A 14,567-nucleotide genomic window follows, 5' to 3' on the forward strand; every position below is an offset into this window, starting at 1 on the left:
CAGTGCCCTAAATGACAAATCACACTGAAGGTGTAAGCTTAGAAACTAATTACTCTTAGAACCAGATTTATAATCTTGGTGTGAGGCGCATATGCAGTTCCGATGTTCAAATGTGAAGGTGTTTTTCTGCCCCAAATTGATGTGATAATGCGCTCTGATGACGAAACCCGGGGGTTGTCTGGCGCAAGTTCCAAGACCAGTCGCGTACGTGGAATGCGACCGTTGAAGTAATCATGGCTCAACCATTACTGTCCAATAAATGGTGCTTTCTACACATATAATTTGTTGATACTATTTCTATAATTTTGAAGTGTACAGCTAAGCCATGCCATGCCGTCTGGATGGCAGTGAAATGGATACGCTGCCGATGCCGCAGGAATCAGGCGTACACTCGGAGCAGTGATTCAACACAAATCCCGGAGATACAAGAGCTTTGAATCGCGTACATTCACATTAAAATCGTGGTTGCTTTGCCACTTTGATGCCTTCAACGCCATCTATCTCCAGATACCTGATGTATTTGTCGCCGAGAACTTCATTTCCGGCTCCAAAGAAACACCACAACCATCGCCTACTAGTTCTAGAACACTACAAGCATCAGCGTCAAAATAAGATCCTCTTTAGGTGGGAAATTCTATGTGAGGTGGTACATAAGTTACTAATCAGCCATGATTTGGACTGAAGCTGAAGCACAAGAGCTTGGCCTTACCTCTCGCCCGAGAAGGACTGAAGAAAGTCGCTAGATTCGCGACTGTTATTCGACAAAATGTGTGTCGCATTATCGTACTCCGTGCGAGCACGTAATTCTGGTCAAAAACGACAACATCCGCTCAGGCTTGAGAGTGTATATTTTCCACGATAGGAGTCTACAGGACAGACAAAAACGGCAAGGCGCGATGTTGCCATAGCACGTAATGTCATTTCGTCTTGTTTCAGTAGTGAAGCTCCGGTAGTTAACGTAGGTCTGCCATCAGGGCGGGATGCTTAAAACTCAATCGACGTTCTCTTATTTTGGAGTGACTTTGTTTTAATTTCCCTCATTAGCTGTGCAGAAGCTTGTCCTTGACGATGGCAAGTTTTGAAAAGGGTCCTCCGGTCAACGATGAAGAGCTCAACAGTGACACTTCGACTACATCATTCCATGAAGGTAAGAAGAGAAATCGCGGCTGATTGAGTGATTGCGCTAATGGCTTTTAGTGAAGTGGTATCGCTCGACATATTACAATGCACTCATCCTTGGACTTTGCACTTTTCTCGCCCCAGGCATCTGGGGTGCAATGAATTCCCTGGGAGGAGGAGGCGAGGAGAAGCCGTATCTCGTCAATGCCGCCAATGCTCTGACCTTTGGCCTTATGGTGGTCTCCTGTTTCCTCAGCAGTGTGATCGTTCGATTTATTGGGATTAAATGGACATTGATCGTGGGAACAATGGGGTACGCGCCGTATGCCGCAGGACTGTACACAAACAACCGATTTGGAGATGAGTGGCTGGTGATCCTCGGCGCAGCTCTGTGCGGTATTTCAGCGGGCATCTTCTGGATGACCGAGGCAGCGATTGCGCTCGCGTATCCTGAGCCCTACAATCAAGGGCGCTTCCTGGGACTTTGGCTCAGCTTTCGTGTCGGAGGGCAGATTCTAGGCGGCGCCATTAGCCTTGGCATCAATGCCCATCTCTCAACGGAAGGTGGTGTTTCATACACGGTATACCTCATCTTCATCGTGCTTCAAGCACTAGGTCCGTTTGCCGCGCTGCTTCTGAATGAGCCCTCAAAGGTACAACGAAGAGATGGCATACCGGTTCAGCTTCAGGTGAAAAACAGCATTGGATACGAGCTTCGGACAATGTCGAAACTCTTCATTAGCAAGAAGTTCTTATGCATTATTCCATTCATCTGCCAAGCTGTTTATACTGAGGCGGTGATGTTCTCATATGAAGGCCTTTGGTTCTCTGTGCGCGCAAGAGCCCTTGGTTCATTCCTATCTGGTATTATTGCATTGATTATCGGCAATCTTCTCGGTGCATTCCTCGACAACAAGTCTATCTCGTTGAAGGCACGAACCCGATATGTCTTCTACTTTGTTGTCGCTTGGCAGGGCTTATGTTGGATTTGGGCCACGGTGTTAACGACCGAGTTCTATAAGTCAAGCCCCGTTTATGACTGGACCGATCCAGGCTTTGGAAGAGCCTTCGCTCTCTTTCTGTTCTGGGTTGCTGGGTTCCAGCTCAATTATATGTTCTTGTAAGTGATCAAACTCCCGACAGGCCCCTCGGAGAAACATGTTAACATCCGGACAGATTCTTCGTGGTCGGAAACCTGGCTAATGACCAGGAGGAAGTCATTCGAATTGCTGGATTGTTGCGTGGGACTGAGTCCGCTGCTCAGTGTGTTAGCGTATGTCCTCCCTTTTGGCCCCTTTACCTTATCCTTGCATCTCTCGTCAAATTCTGACCTATGCCTTGTAGTACGGACTGAGCAGTGTATCTGTAATGGCAGCAGTTGGAAGTGTCTATCTGAACTTCGCTCTATGGGCTGTTGCCATTCCCTCTGCATGGCTCATCATCAGCCAAATAGGACTCTTCGGAGACAAGAAGGTGGAACGAGAGACACGAGCATTGCGTGACTCATCCAATGATGATTAGTTTATTATTATCGTAAAAAGTTGATGTGAGGCTCAGCTTCAGTTAATGGCAGTTATGAATGAGGCGCTTTCGAACGGCGCCCCCGGCCGTTTTCGCTTCACGACCTGCAATCCATGCATTACATCAGGCTCATATATCTCGAAATCCCTAGAGAACAACTATATTCTTCTTTATATGTTTAGAGTTAAGGCAATTTTCAAACAGAAGGTCATTGTTTTATGACTATTTCAAAAATGATGGAAGAACTATGCAACGGATTCGAATGTCCTGTTGTCCTGGTTAAACACCAGCAAGGCAAGACGATGTCGAACGAAAAGACCTAGAAATCCACACGCGGTCTGAACAAAGACCATGTGCCATGCAAGTCGATCTTCCCTCATTGGCCCCATCCACACAAGCCAAAGGTTCAAGATTGTCAGGTTTGTAGATTCCACAATTTGACCGGCTTCATTCTTCCAAACGCGCGCCAGTCGTAATGTGTGCAATAGCTCAAGAGCTGTAGCAACCAACGGGGAAGGGGGGATGCTCCATTCTGTAACGGAAACATCTAACAAACCAGTTGAGGCATTGAACTTGGGGAGTCGGTGACGCGGACAGGGGATTATATGGAAGAGTTGAGGCGTTGAGTACAGGAAATTGAAGATTTGTGGGACAAACAGCAGCAACAAGGTCTTGCTGAAATGGCCCAGAATACCCACAACAGCAAACACCATGCCTGCAAGGTAACAGTAGGTATCACCGACAAACACCTTCGAAGGGTACCAGTTGTGGCACAAAAGCGCGGCTGAAACGCCAATGAATGGCAGCAAGAAGTAAATCGAGAACAGGTGGGAATCGGTGGCCGGGTGTGGGTATGGCGTGAAGGGGGCGAGGTACATGGCATCATTAAAAAGCAGTAGGACCGCAATGACGAGCGACTGCGCAACTTCAATACCATTGATACCTGCCAGCATGTTGATGGCATTTGGGCAAAAGATTGCCACGGCTGCCATGTACATGTAGTACAGCCATCCGAGGTCAATAAAATCACCAAGGTACCGTTGCAAAGGAACGGGAACAACGACTTGTGTCACGCCAAAGTCCACAAAGTAAACAATTAGCATGGGGATAGCTGCAAATGCAGGAATCAGAACCTTGTGTCTCCAGCGAATATCAAGCAAGTCGTCCCCAATCCCAAGAATAATGATGGATTGTAAGGACAGAAGACCTGAGAGGTATGATGCGAGCTGGAATGTGAAAGATCAATTTATGAATTACGGGGTCACACATTCCACTCGAGGCTTACCTTTCCATGAGGAAATCTGTGCAGGTAGCGCCCGGTCTCAATGTGTTGGTCTTCAATAACAACGTCTCGATTTCCTCCACCCGAGGTTGCCGCGACAATATCCTTGTAAAAGGCAAAGGGAATGAAAACAATAAGAGAAAGTAGATAAACCACAGCACAAACCGCACCCATTGTTTCCGGTCTGAATCCAAACTTGAGCCTTCATTTCATGCAGAGGTCATCATCGGTCTGTTGACTTACATTTCAGGCTTTCTGGGTTTAGCCATATCTTTTCCTTTGATACCTGCCGTGAGAAACACAGGCCCGAGCCATCGAATCATGCTGAAAGCGACCGCAAAAGCAATGGCAGATAGAGCAATCGAGGCTATCAGCGGCGCGCCATCGCCCTGGAACGTGTTGACCAGAATGCCGAGACCGGCCCCCACGAGGACCAACAGACGCCATGTCTCCGCTCGGGAGAGGGTGCTTGCAACTTGCATAGCGAGCAATTGGCCCAGAACCAGGATCTGGAGATCCAATTCCACCGAAAGAGTGAAAAGAAGTGAACAATTTTCACATGGAGAAAGAGCTGACGCAACCTGGCTTCACCCGAAATGACACGATAAGCTTATCGTAACTGCCGGGTATGCCTGACCGCCTATAGGCGGTGAGTCGGTATCCCGTGATGATCGCCGCCAGGAAGGGAAACCCGTGCACAGGACGCTGAGACACCTCTGTTTCATGTCACAGCATGCATGCGTGGTACTGAAGCGCATAATTGGCCCATAGTTGGATCTTCCTGTCCCTTCCTATTCAATTCGAATATCTGGTCGCGATGGGGGCAGTGGAGCGCCCGGAGATGGCCGGCGGGTTTGCCGACTTCGATGCTGGTCACCGGGATCTGGTAGCTGTCACCAAGTTCAACTTTTACGGAAATCGGCTTGTCACGGCATCGTCAGATCATCGCATGAAAGTGTGGGACCTCAAGGATGGCCAATGGCAGCTGATGGATACCTGGCGGGCTCATGACGCCGAGATTCGCGATGTAAGGTCCTACCAACGCGCCCTTTAGTCGCGTGTCCGAATATGTCCTAATGTACGGCTGTAGGCAACATGGAATGGGCCCTTTACAGGCCAGCATATTGGCAGCGTGGGAGAAGACATGCGTCTCAAGATCTGGCAGGAGGATGTAACGCAACCGCCTAATTCAGGGCGACGGTTCAGATCCATATTTCGCTTGACAGCACCTCAGCGACACCCATTTGTGTCACTGGACTTCCGCAATATTGACTTGGAGTCGTGGCTGGCTGTTATCACCCGAGATGGCTACCTGATGGTCTTGGAGCCTGTCAGCCCAGATAGCTTGGCGGACTGGCAGACTATCGACCAGTTCCGGGTATGCTCAGCTCCTGAACGTGGCGAGGAGACAAGCTTCAGAGTTCAGTTCCATCACGACCCGACCGATATCACACATACGCTTCTCCCAGACTCTGACCGAAAGAGTTTGTCGCTTGTCGTGGCAGCCATGGACACAGTCAAAGTGTATCGCACCGACGCAAACCGACGCTTCTACCATGCCATCGAACTGAACGGACATGGCGGTCTCGTCAGGGACATCTCTTGGTCCAACGGATCTGTACGAGGCTATGATCTCATCGCGAGTGGCGGCAAGGATGGACTTGTTCGCATCTTTGAAGTTTATACAACCGCCGCCAACCAAGGATCTCAAACTCCCAGTTCTCGGAAGGCTGAACGGCGCCAACAGCAGTCATCATCTGTACGAGCGACATCGCAGTCGGGTATAGGGACCGCTCTGGCAAACCGTGCGCCCGCTACAGCCTCCAGCCGCCAGTCCAGTGGGGATTCTCAGTTCCGCCATTCGTTTAAGCAAGTGGCTTGTATTGACAGCAAGCACATCGATGTGTGGCAGGTGGACTTTTCGTTTGCCGGTGAGTGATGAAAGTGTTGTTTATGTTCAGCGTAAACTCTAATCAAAGCCCCAGGTGATTCTTTGATTTCCTCCGGTGACGATGGCGCAGTTCGGTTCTGGAAGAAGTCTTTATCAGGGGAGTGGCTTGAGTTCGCGGAAACCGACATGGCATCTCAGTGACCTTTCTCCGCGATGAAGTTTATCCCTCAATGCTGGAGTTCTATCCGTGGAGTACTATCATTATTCCGTCGGCGTCAGGCAGAGGCGCAGGCTTTTGATGTTCAGGTTGTGTCCGTCCGGCGGGTAGTGGTTTGATATTTTACATCTCTCTGGGCCTCTATATGAGCCAAATGATACCCTCATACTTGATTTCTAAACCCATTTGGTCTTGATTGCAGTCTGTGTCTTCAGTTTACCTGGTAATCCTGGAGTTATTGGACGGGAAGGCTATAACACGCAGCGAGGCAGGAGCGACTCCCTGGTGCAATTAGCGCGTGCGACCCCTCATGACAGTGGGAACACCGCGCACTCGAGAATGTCCTTTCCTACCTCACGGTCTTCACTCTTTATGACCGTACCATCACTATTCATTACCAACCTACAATGGCATTGGGTCCGACTCTCGGAACCGGGGTGTTCATCGGCGCCGGACAGGCGCTGGCGATCGGGGGCCCAGCTTCACTGCTCGTTGCCTACGTCTTCTTGTCGCTCCTGACCTACTTCATGGCCACGACTGTTGCTGAAGTCGCCACTCATGCCCCGGCTCGGCACGGTACCTTAGTCACGAATGGCTTCCAATATCTGACGAACAGTATGGGATTCGCGGCTGGAATCCTGCGCTGGTATACGCTAGCGATGTTTGTCCCCTATGAGATTACGACTGCGGTGGTGAATCTCGGTCTGTGGAATCCCGGCTCGACGATTGCTGCCCGACTGTCCATTCTCATGACCCTCATTGTCGCATGCAACTTCCTTCCCGAGAGACACTTTCGGAGCTCTGAGCGGCTTTTCACCAGAATCAAGATCGGCACATTGATCAGTCTTCTCGTTTTGTCACTGTCAATTGGTTATGGTGGAGCGACAGGACATGATAAATGGGGGTTTTGTTACTGGAGAAAGCCAGGCGCCATGCATGAATACTTGACCCACGGTCCTCTGGGGAAGTTTTGGGGTTTGCTGCAGTGTGTCTTGCACAGCTCTATCGCTTTCACCTTCGTGCCTGAGCTCATTGTACATCGAGCCGAGACTCTTGAGTCGGCTCGGGAAACCGAGATTGGCGAAGAGTTGGACCCAGCCATTCAGGCGCGCATCCCCAGGCAAGTTGCTATCGACACGGCCACCACCGCGTTGCCGTATATCCTGAGCTCCTTGGCCATGGGCGTGATGGCTCCGTACGACGACCCACTACTGACCAACAACGGAGCCGGTGCCGGTCTTTCACCCTACATCATTGGCATGAATACGGCCCGTATCCGCATTGTCTCTGTCACTGCAACCATTGCCATACTTCTCTCCTCCGTTGCCTCGGCTCGGTCATTTCTGTATCTCGCGTCACGAACTCTGTGCGCAATGTCTGAGCTCGGCCATGCCCATCAGGTATTCAAAGTTCGCAACCAATGGGGTGTTCCATATGTTGCTGTCAGCGTTTCAGCTCTATTCACCCCGTTGGCCTTCGTTTCCGTGCGAATTTCGAGCTCGGTCGCGATCACCTACTTCCTGCTCTTCGTCAATAGCTCCGGGTACCTTTCCTGGCTGGTGTCGTGCGCCATATCTCGCTCCTTCCGCCAGCGTCTGCGTCTTTGCCATAATAGCCGCTCTTATCGCTTCGCGATCCAGCCGCTCGGGACCCATATCGGGACATTGATGAGCGGGATCCTGCTGATGTCCAATGGTTTGGCTGGAGGAGTACCAGGTCCACTCCCCGGCTCGAGAACGTCAAGACTTGTTGCTGCCTACATCAGTATTCCAATTTTCGCACTGCTGTATTTTGCGCATCGATTCCGGACGATGATTCCCGATCGAGCGTTCCATCACACCCAGGAAGGGCATAACAACAAGGAAGAAGAGTGCGGTAAAGGTGTAGCTGAGGTCGTCCATCCGCAGCAGGGACGACCTTCTGCGCAACCTGTATCACCCGAGACTATTGAGATGAACCAAGTCTGGTCGATGGCGATGGAGGCATGAATGCGCAGTCGCGATTTCATGAAGGAAATTAGGGCGAGTGTATAGAGCGAAGCACGTATATTTAGGGGGTCTTGGATTCGTGTGCTTATCGCACTGGAGGGGTTTATTTTTAGTGGCTGGGTGTCTGTTGTATCGATACTGTTCACTATGAAAATATCACGAGTCGTCGGTGCTGTTGCAAGTTCCTTGTTTTGTCATCGCTCATTAACCTCGCAAGCTAGCAACGTGATCCAACAGCCCTTCCTCTTCTCGTCCTTCTCATCCATTCCCCCATCCCCCATTTCCCCCTTGTTTACTTCTCATGGTTTCCATCATGATCCTATTAATGTATCAATTTTCGTCCTGGTGGAATTCCTGGTTTTCGGCAGTTACCGTGTCTTGACAGTTTTGGTGGCTCGTGCAGCTGCGACGTGTATTGCCGGGGCTCTAGCCCTGGACCCCACGGCCACGCCCGCGCCCATGCAGCGGCCTAGCAACTCTGGATATCCAAAACCCACCTTCTAACCCCCTTTTATTGCACCATACCCAAGCATACATCTCAGGAGTGATGATCCGTCTTCAACAGGTCGTCCCAGCACAGTGGTTGTGCACCCCCATATACCCATATACCGGGCGGACCCCGGTGGGTGGACCATACGGGTGGTTTTCAATACGTTTTCGCCTTAATGATCGACCAACGGTTTGATTTGCTCGCCTTGTTGCGCACATCCGTCCCTCTATAGTGGCAAAAAAGGGCCGCCAAATCACCGGATTGGAAAATAATATCGGAAGCCTGCTGAGCAGCCGCCCCCTTTTACCACAGGGTCTCTCTTCCACCTTTTGGGCACCCTTTACCACTTCACCTCGGGCCGCTTCTCATAGAGTACCCCCTTCATCCCAATCGAGGGCTTTTTATTTTCTTGGAGTTCCCTCCATGCCAGTGCCCTGCCGTTATCGTGACACTCTTTTGATTTTTCCTGGTCTCTCCCTAGGCCAGAGACACAGATTTTCGAGGTCTCTGGGTCCGATGACCGACCGACATACTGCCTAATGTCTACTGGCTGTCTTCGCTATTCTTTCACCCTTTCCCCCTCTCCTTCTCCCGACTTCTGCGCCACGCTCCCCTACCCCATCTAACCCTTCCGTCTCCCGGCCGATCTCCCTCCTTCCATGGACGCAACTCCCTCCCCATTTACCCACGTTCCGCTCTATTTGTATACTCCATCTATGTGCTATGTGCTTCTATGGACATGCGAACAACTGCGAACTCACCCTGCCCTTCTCACTCTCTCTCTCTCTTGCTTAGCCCGCCAATCCTTTCACATTTTGGCCTCCTGGAACGCTTCTGCTCATCGTTTTTTTATTGTTCTATGCTCATCTTTGCACGAGCTAACCCTCTTCGAGGACCCAGAATGATCGCTCACTGGCTTTGAGACAATTTCCATCGTGATGCTCAATGACCGCACTCGATCGGGTCGCAGCCTTATCAAATGGGTGTTCCCTGGCCCTGACGCCCAGACTGCATGGCATCCCGGATGTGCTTACGGCTGAACCTGCTGGTCGGGTCAGGGTGACAGGCCCATCGAGCTACTATGATGGCTCTACTCTTCTGGCGCATTGACTAACACGATACTACCCTCATTCTCTAGATGCTAACCTCCTGACCTCCCCCAGCCTCTTCCCCCAGCACTTCATGTTTGTCCGCTGGCATTCCCGTGACTGGCCCTCCCCACCGGATTAGGTCTTCCCGGCGCTAGACCAAAACAGGTCTAGTTCTCTTTTCTTCCCAGAACAGCAGTTGCTGCGCCCTTTCCTGATGGGCTCTTTTTGTTACGCGTGATTCCACTTGGTACTGGCAATGACCGTACCGCGACACACTGACTAACGTGACTAACCATCCCCTCAGTGCCTCTTGGGCTCAATGCTGGTAACTGCCAGGTTTTGCCTGCTTAGTCGTTTTCGGGTCGAACCAACCCCCGGCTGTCGCTGTCTCCTTCGCAGCCCGGTTTTCTTCGTTTTTGCTGAGGGACTACTCCAATCCGCGCTAATCCCCTTTCGCTCCTTGCACTCGGCCTTCGCTGCCTTAGGCCCGCCGTAGCCTTCTCCTTCAACCATTGCTCGATTCACCCTCTTTTCCCTCTCCTTTTCTCGCTGCGCGTCCTTCTCTCCCCTCAGGTTCCCCCCCCATTTCATTTATCCCAGACTCCTCTTTTTCCCCATCCGCTCGTGTCGTCTTCTCGCCTTCTTTCCTCCTTCTCCACGCGATCCCGTCGCCCTCCCTTTTCGCTCTGTCGACGGACCTTCACTCCCAGACGAACCACTCGACGCCACTACTCCAGCGCAAATCGGGTCCGACTAACTACCTCATCTCGAATCGCCTCGAACTCTACCACTCGCTGCCAGAGTCCTCGCGTCGATCTATCCATTCCTCGACGCCCCACCCTTCGTCACCCCGACAGGCGCATTGGGCCAGGGTTTTCCCTCCCTTCAAAAAGCCATCGTGCACCATCCTGCCGCCATCACAACCGTCTCGCATATTCCGTGAACGGACTCACTAGGCTGTGACAGGCTTTTTTTGTGGTGTTTACTGGGCCTAGACTTGGTGACGCCGCCCATTCCGTCCAGCCCCTCTCTAGGGTCCATAACGCGTCTCGCCTTGAGAAAGAGGAGCTCCTCGAGACTCACCTTCCCCTCAAAGCGACCGTGGACATGCTCGTTGCATAGTGACGGGTCGGCCACGCCATCGTTTCACACCATACCTCATTTTGCTGTGAGCTGAGAGGGGGTAACCTGTCAGACTATGACAGATACCTCCTCCCTCGCCATCACGCACGCCACCACGGATCCGTATCCGGTCCCCGTTCCTGCTCCTCTGGGATCCCCCATCGCCAACGGGGCGATTTCTGACTCGGTCGCGCCTGACGAAGAAGAACCGTACACCATCAAATGTATCTGCTCGTTTAACGAAGATGATGGCAGCACGGTTTTCTGCGAAGGGTGTGAGACGTGGCAGCACATCGTCTGCTATTACCCGGACAAGCGGGTGCCAGATGTGCATAACTGCGTCGACTGTGAGCCTCGCCCGTTGGATGCCCGGCGCGCTGCTGAGCGTCAGCGCCAACGGCGGATCCGAGAACAGAGCGAGGACGGTGACCGGAAGAAGCGATCCAGTGGAAAATCCCAGAAGAAGAAGATCCGGGATGGCGATGTGAATGGATTTGGTCATCAGCGAAGCGAGTCGGGGGGGCGCGATCAACCCCTAACCAAGAAGACCAAGACTAGTCACCGGTCTTCTGCATCCATTAGTGCCCTTGCGGGTACTCCGGCCCTCCCCGCGGAGACCCGAAAACGCCGTTCGTCTACCTCCGTGGCCCCCAGTCCTACTAAACCTCCCGTTCCTTTCATTCCTCTCTACTCCAACGAATTCCTCCACCTTTATGACCATGATGATGAACGAGTCGACATGGACAGCAATTTGTTTGTCAATGTCAGCCTCGTGGGAGATACCGCGTCCTGGGTGAAGGACCCAGAGGCCCTCTCAAGGGTCACTAACGGCGGGGCTGAGAGTACCTTCAACTGGTCCGACGCCGCCCTGGACAAATCTGGCTGGCCCGCTTTGACCACCGAGACCATCACGGATTCCAGTGTTGAGATTGGTGGTAAGCATCCCACCTGGAAAGTTGTTAAGACTCAGGATGCCGTGCAAAAAGATCATGTCGTTGGAGAAATCACAGGCAAAGTAGGCATTTTTGATGACTACTGTCTGGATCCGAATAATCGCTGGCCCGAACTGCGACACCCCGAACCCTTCGTTTTCTTCAGCTCCCACCTCCCACTCTACATTGACAGCCGCCACGAAGGGAATGTCCTCCGATACACCCGTCGGTCATGCCGTCCCAACGTGACCATGAAGATCTTCATCACCAATGCTGTGGAGTACCACTTTTGCTTTGTGGCGAAGGAGGACATTCCCGCTAACTCCGAAATCACGATTATGTGGTATTTGGATTCACAATTCTTCGAGTCGTCAAACGGCTTGGTCAAGCAAGAAGATAGTGCGACGGAGGCTGCTGCCAATTGTATTAGCAACACCCTCGCGAACTTTGGTGGTTGTGCATGCGACCTACCCAACTGTCTGCTGGCCAGCTTAGACCGTCGGCGGACTTCAAGGTTGTTCGAGTCCTCCAAACAACTGAACGGCAAGCGAAAGAAGGTCAAGACGAAGTCAGTTGCATCGCCCCTCGATCCGGGCCGTGCATCTATCAGCCGTGCTGGGAGCGAGACCACAAAGCACCCGGAAGAAGACGACGGAGCTGCTGACAGCCGCTCCACTTCCGGCTCTGCGCGTGGTCGGCCTCATAGTCGCGATCTCAGCCCTGCCGTCACTGGGCTATCTGAACTGTCCAGCCGCGAAAAGCGCAAAATTGCAGACGCTGAAAAACAATTCCAGCAACTGGAACAGCAAGATCACCGGCCAACGATTCAGCGGAAAAAGAAGCGAGTTAGTGGTCCGTTGGCACAGTCGCCTGCGACTGTGTCGACTGCCACTCAGGCGGGGTATTTCGGGGCTCAGCGCGGCTCAACCAAATCACTCCACCTTGATACCGCCGGCCATTCTCGCTCTCCCACCACCATGTCGCCTGCACCTACTCCTGCCGGTCGCCATGGATCACCTCGCAAGACCTCTGGTTCCAGCACTCCGTTCACTCGCTCTCCGCTCACCCGTCCCACATATGTCGATGTGTCCATTCAGTGCGATATGGACGAAGTAGAGTATGAGGCAGCCCGCAACGCTTCACCACGTCCTCGCACTCATTTCGTCCCAAGAACGGTCCGAATTCTGGAGCGGTTCAAAGCTGATCGTCTTCGGGCTCAGGAAGTTGCGCGACAGCAGCTGTCCTCGGCTGGCTCAGACTCTGTGGCGACTGCTGGGTCCTCATCCCCCGCTTTCGTCCACTCTCCAATCGCCAAACAAGAAAAGGCTGACGTCTTGATGTCCGATGCGGATCCTTCGCAGCCCACTTCCGAGCCACCTGTACAGGGTGACGTGGAGATGCAGGAAACAGTAGGAGCTACGGCGTCTGACTTTGTTCAGACAGACATAAGCAAGCCGGTGATCCCACCTCCATGGCCATCTACAGCTGCGCACAATATTCGGCTTCCTGGAACACCCGAACGTGCCAACCTCCGCCTATCTATGCCTCCACCCAGCATTCCTACCATCTCCTCCGCCGTCAGCCCTGTTTCTGCGTCTACTGCAAGCCTCGCTTCTCCCATCACTCACGACATATCCCCGCACACCACTGTCCCTCATACTGGCGCCAGTGTACCTACTCCAACTCCGGCCAAAAAGAAACTTAGTCTTGGTGATTACTTGATTCGTCGAGGTACCCTGACTACTACACCAACTTCTGAGAAGACCCAGGCTCAATCCAGCGCTGTCCCTGCCGCGCAGAAATCACCATCCTCCCCTACGGCAGCCGGTGTGGATAAAGCCCAGACTCCCACCAAGACATCTCCGGATGGCCCGTCAGAGACTCTGGGCTCCCCTGATGTGGCTATGAAAGACGCGCCAGAACCAACCCAGCCACACATCCCCTCCGTTTCTTCGTGATATCTCTTGAATACCTCCCCCCTTCTTGCTACGTGATATTAATAGTGTGGTTTGGGTTGAATCATGGCTGACGGTTGACGAAGCCTCCCTGCTGAGGGATTAACGTTTCTTACGACTTTCACCAAAATACCTGTTCGTGTGACTCGATTTGCGTCCTTCGCGGGTGTGAATTAAAAAGGCGTTTATACGGTTCGGGCTCTGCGTGTGCTTTGTGTCACGGTTTTTTTCTTCTTTCTTTTTCTTTCCGAAACGGCGTATATGGCGCGACCAGAACTAGGAACAGGTCAGGTTCGGTTTACGGAAATACTGGGATTCGGTTCGGTCGGTTTGGGTTTGGGTTCGTGTCTTGCGACAGTTGCGTTTTTTTTCTTTCTTTTCTTTACGTCCCAAGGAATATCTCTAGCTCTGGTTGGCTGCTAAGCGCAGAATTGACCAGCTGAGACATAATTCTCTTCGTTTCATTATCTGTGAAATGATCTACTGGGCTTTTGTTTTTCTCTCATTCAGTATCGATATCGGATGCCCGAGATGGGACTGGATCGCTTGTATGAACAATATCATTACCCTCTTAACTCTTATTTGAGTTCCTTACTCGTAGTGCAGTAGATTGGTGGGAAATGCATGATAAGCACTTAGTCTGCCCTGTCTCAGGCGTAGCCGATTGGCATTGGATTTGACATAAACCTCGTAGTACACATCCGCTGTCTTGCTATACACCGTGTACACGTTATCATCGCTTTTCACATAGCGCGAGAGGGAGCTGCTGGAAGCAGCTGCGGCATAGTAGATATTTCCCGGTGCCTAGTTCGGATAGAGACTCTTCCAGCAGGGGCACACAGCTTTCTCTGCGGAGTCCACGGATGTCAACAACTTGGAAGCCTAACCTTAACCGGGCTTGAAGCACGCGAGGTCTTTCATTGGCATGACACCCTGCCGATTAGTTGTACATGGTCTCA

At 52.0% G+C, this 14,567-nt stretch overlaps 5 protein-coding genes across 5 annotated transcripts; 4 read left to right on the top strand and 1 right to left on the bottom strand.

The window, feature by feature from the left end:
* Window positions 1-1,068: 1,068 nt before the first annotated feature.
* On the top strand, window positions 1,069-2,640 carry N7482_001862 (DUF895 domain membrane protein; the record flags this gene model as incomplete). Its single annotated transcript, XM_056683987.1, has 4 exons — window positions 1,069-1,147; window positions 1,198-2,239; window positions 2,296-2,392; window positions 2,464-2,640. 4 exons carry the CDS (start codon window positions 1,069-1,071, stop codon window positions 2,638-2,640), a joined length of 1,395 nt encoding a protein of 464 aa, XP_056547593.1.
* A 245-nt stretch (window positions 2,641-2,885) lies between these two features.
* Window positions 2,886-4,404, bottom strand: N7482_001863 (UDP-N-acetylglucosamine--dolichyl-phosphate N-acetylglucosaminephosphotransferase; the record flags this gene model as incomplete). Its single annotated transcript, XM_056683988.1, has 3 exons — window positions 2,886-3,866; window positions 3,926-4,106; window positions 4,166-4,404. The coding sequence occupies 3 exons, from the start codon at window positions 4,402-4,404 to the stop codon at window positions 2,886-2,888; spliced, it is 1,401 nt and encodes a 466-aa protein (XP_056547594.1).
* Window positions 4,405-4,739: 335 nt separating this feature from the next.
* N7482_001864 (putative nuclear pore protein (SEH1)) lies at window positions 4,740-6,014 on the top strand (the record flags this gene model as incomplete). Its single annotated transcript, XM_056683989.1, has 3 exons — window positions 4,740-4,949; window positions 5,013-5,853; window positions 5,908-6,014. The coding sequence occupies 3 exons, from the start codon at window positions 4,740-4,742 to the stop codon at window positions 6,012-6,014; spliced, it is 1,158 nt and encodes a 385-aa protein (XP_056547595.1).
* Window positions 6,015-6,437: 423 nt separating this feature from the next.
* On the top strand, window positions 6,438-8,018 carry N7482_001865 (putative proline permease; the record flags this gene model as incomplete). Its single annotated transcript, XM_056683990.1, has 1 exon — window positions 6,438-8,018. The coding sequence occupies one exon, from the start codon at window positions 6,438-6,440 to the stop codon at window positions 8,016-8,018; it is 1,581 nt and encodes a 526-aa protein (XP_056547596.1).
* Window positions 8,019-10,797: 2,779 nt separating this feature from the next.
* On the top strand, window positions 10,798-13,611 carry N7482_001866 (putative PHD finger and SET domain protein; the record flags this gene model as incomplete). The annotated part of the gene is made up of 1 exon (XM_056683991.1): window positions 10,798-13,611. The coding sequence occupies one exon, from the start codon at window positions 10,798-10,800 to the stop codon at window positions 13,609-13,611; it is 2,814 nt and encodes a 937-aa protein (XP_056547597.1).
* Between the last annotated feature and the right edge of the window lie 956 nt (window positions 13,612-14,567).

Source organism: Penicillium canariense (genome assembly GCF_028826845.1).
Source record: "Penicillium canariense strain IBT 26290 chromosome Unknown utg000001l_segment0_segment0, whole genome shotgun sequence".
NCBI lineage: Eukaryota > Fungi > Ascomycota > Eurotiomycetes > Eurotiales > Aspergillaceae > Penicillium > Penicillium canariense.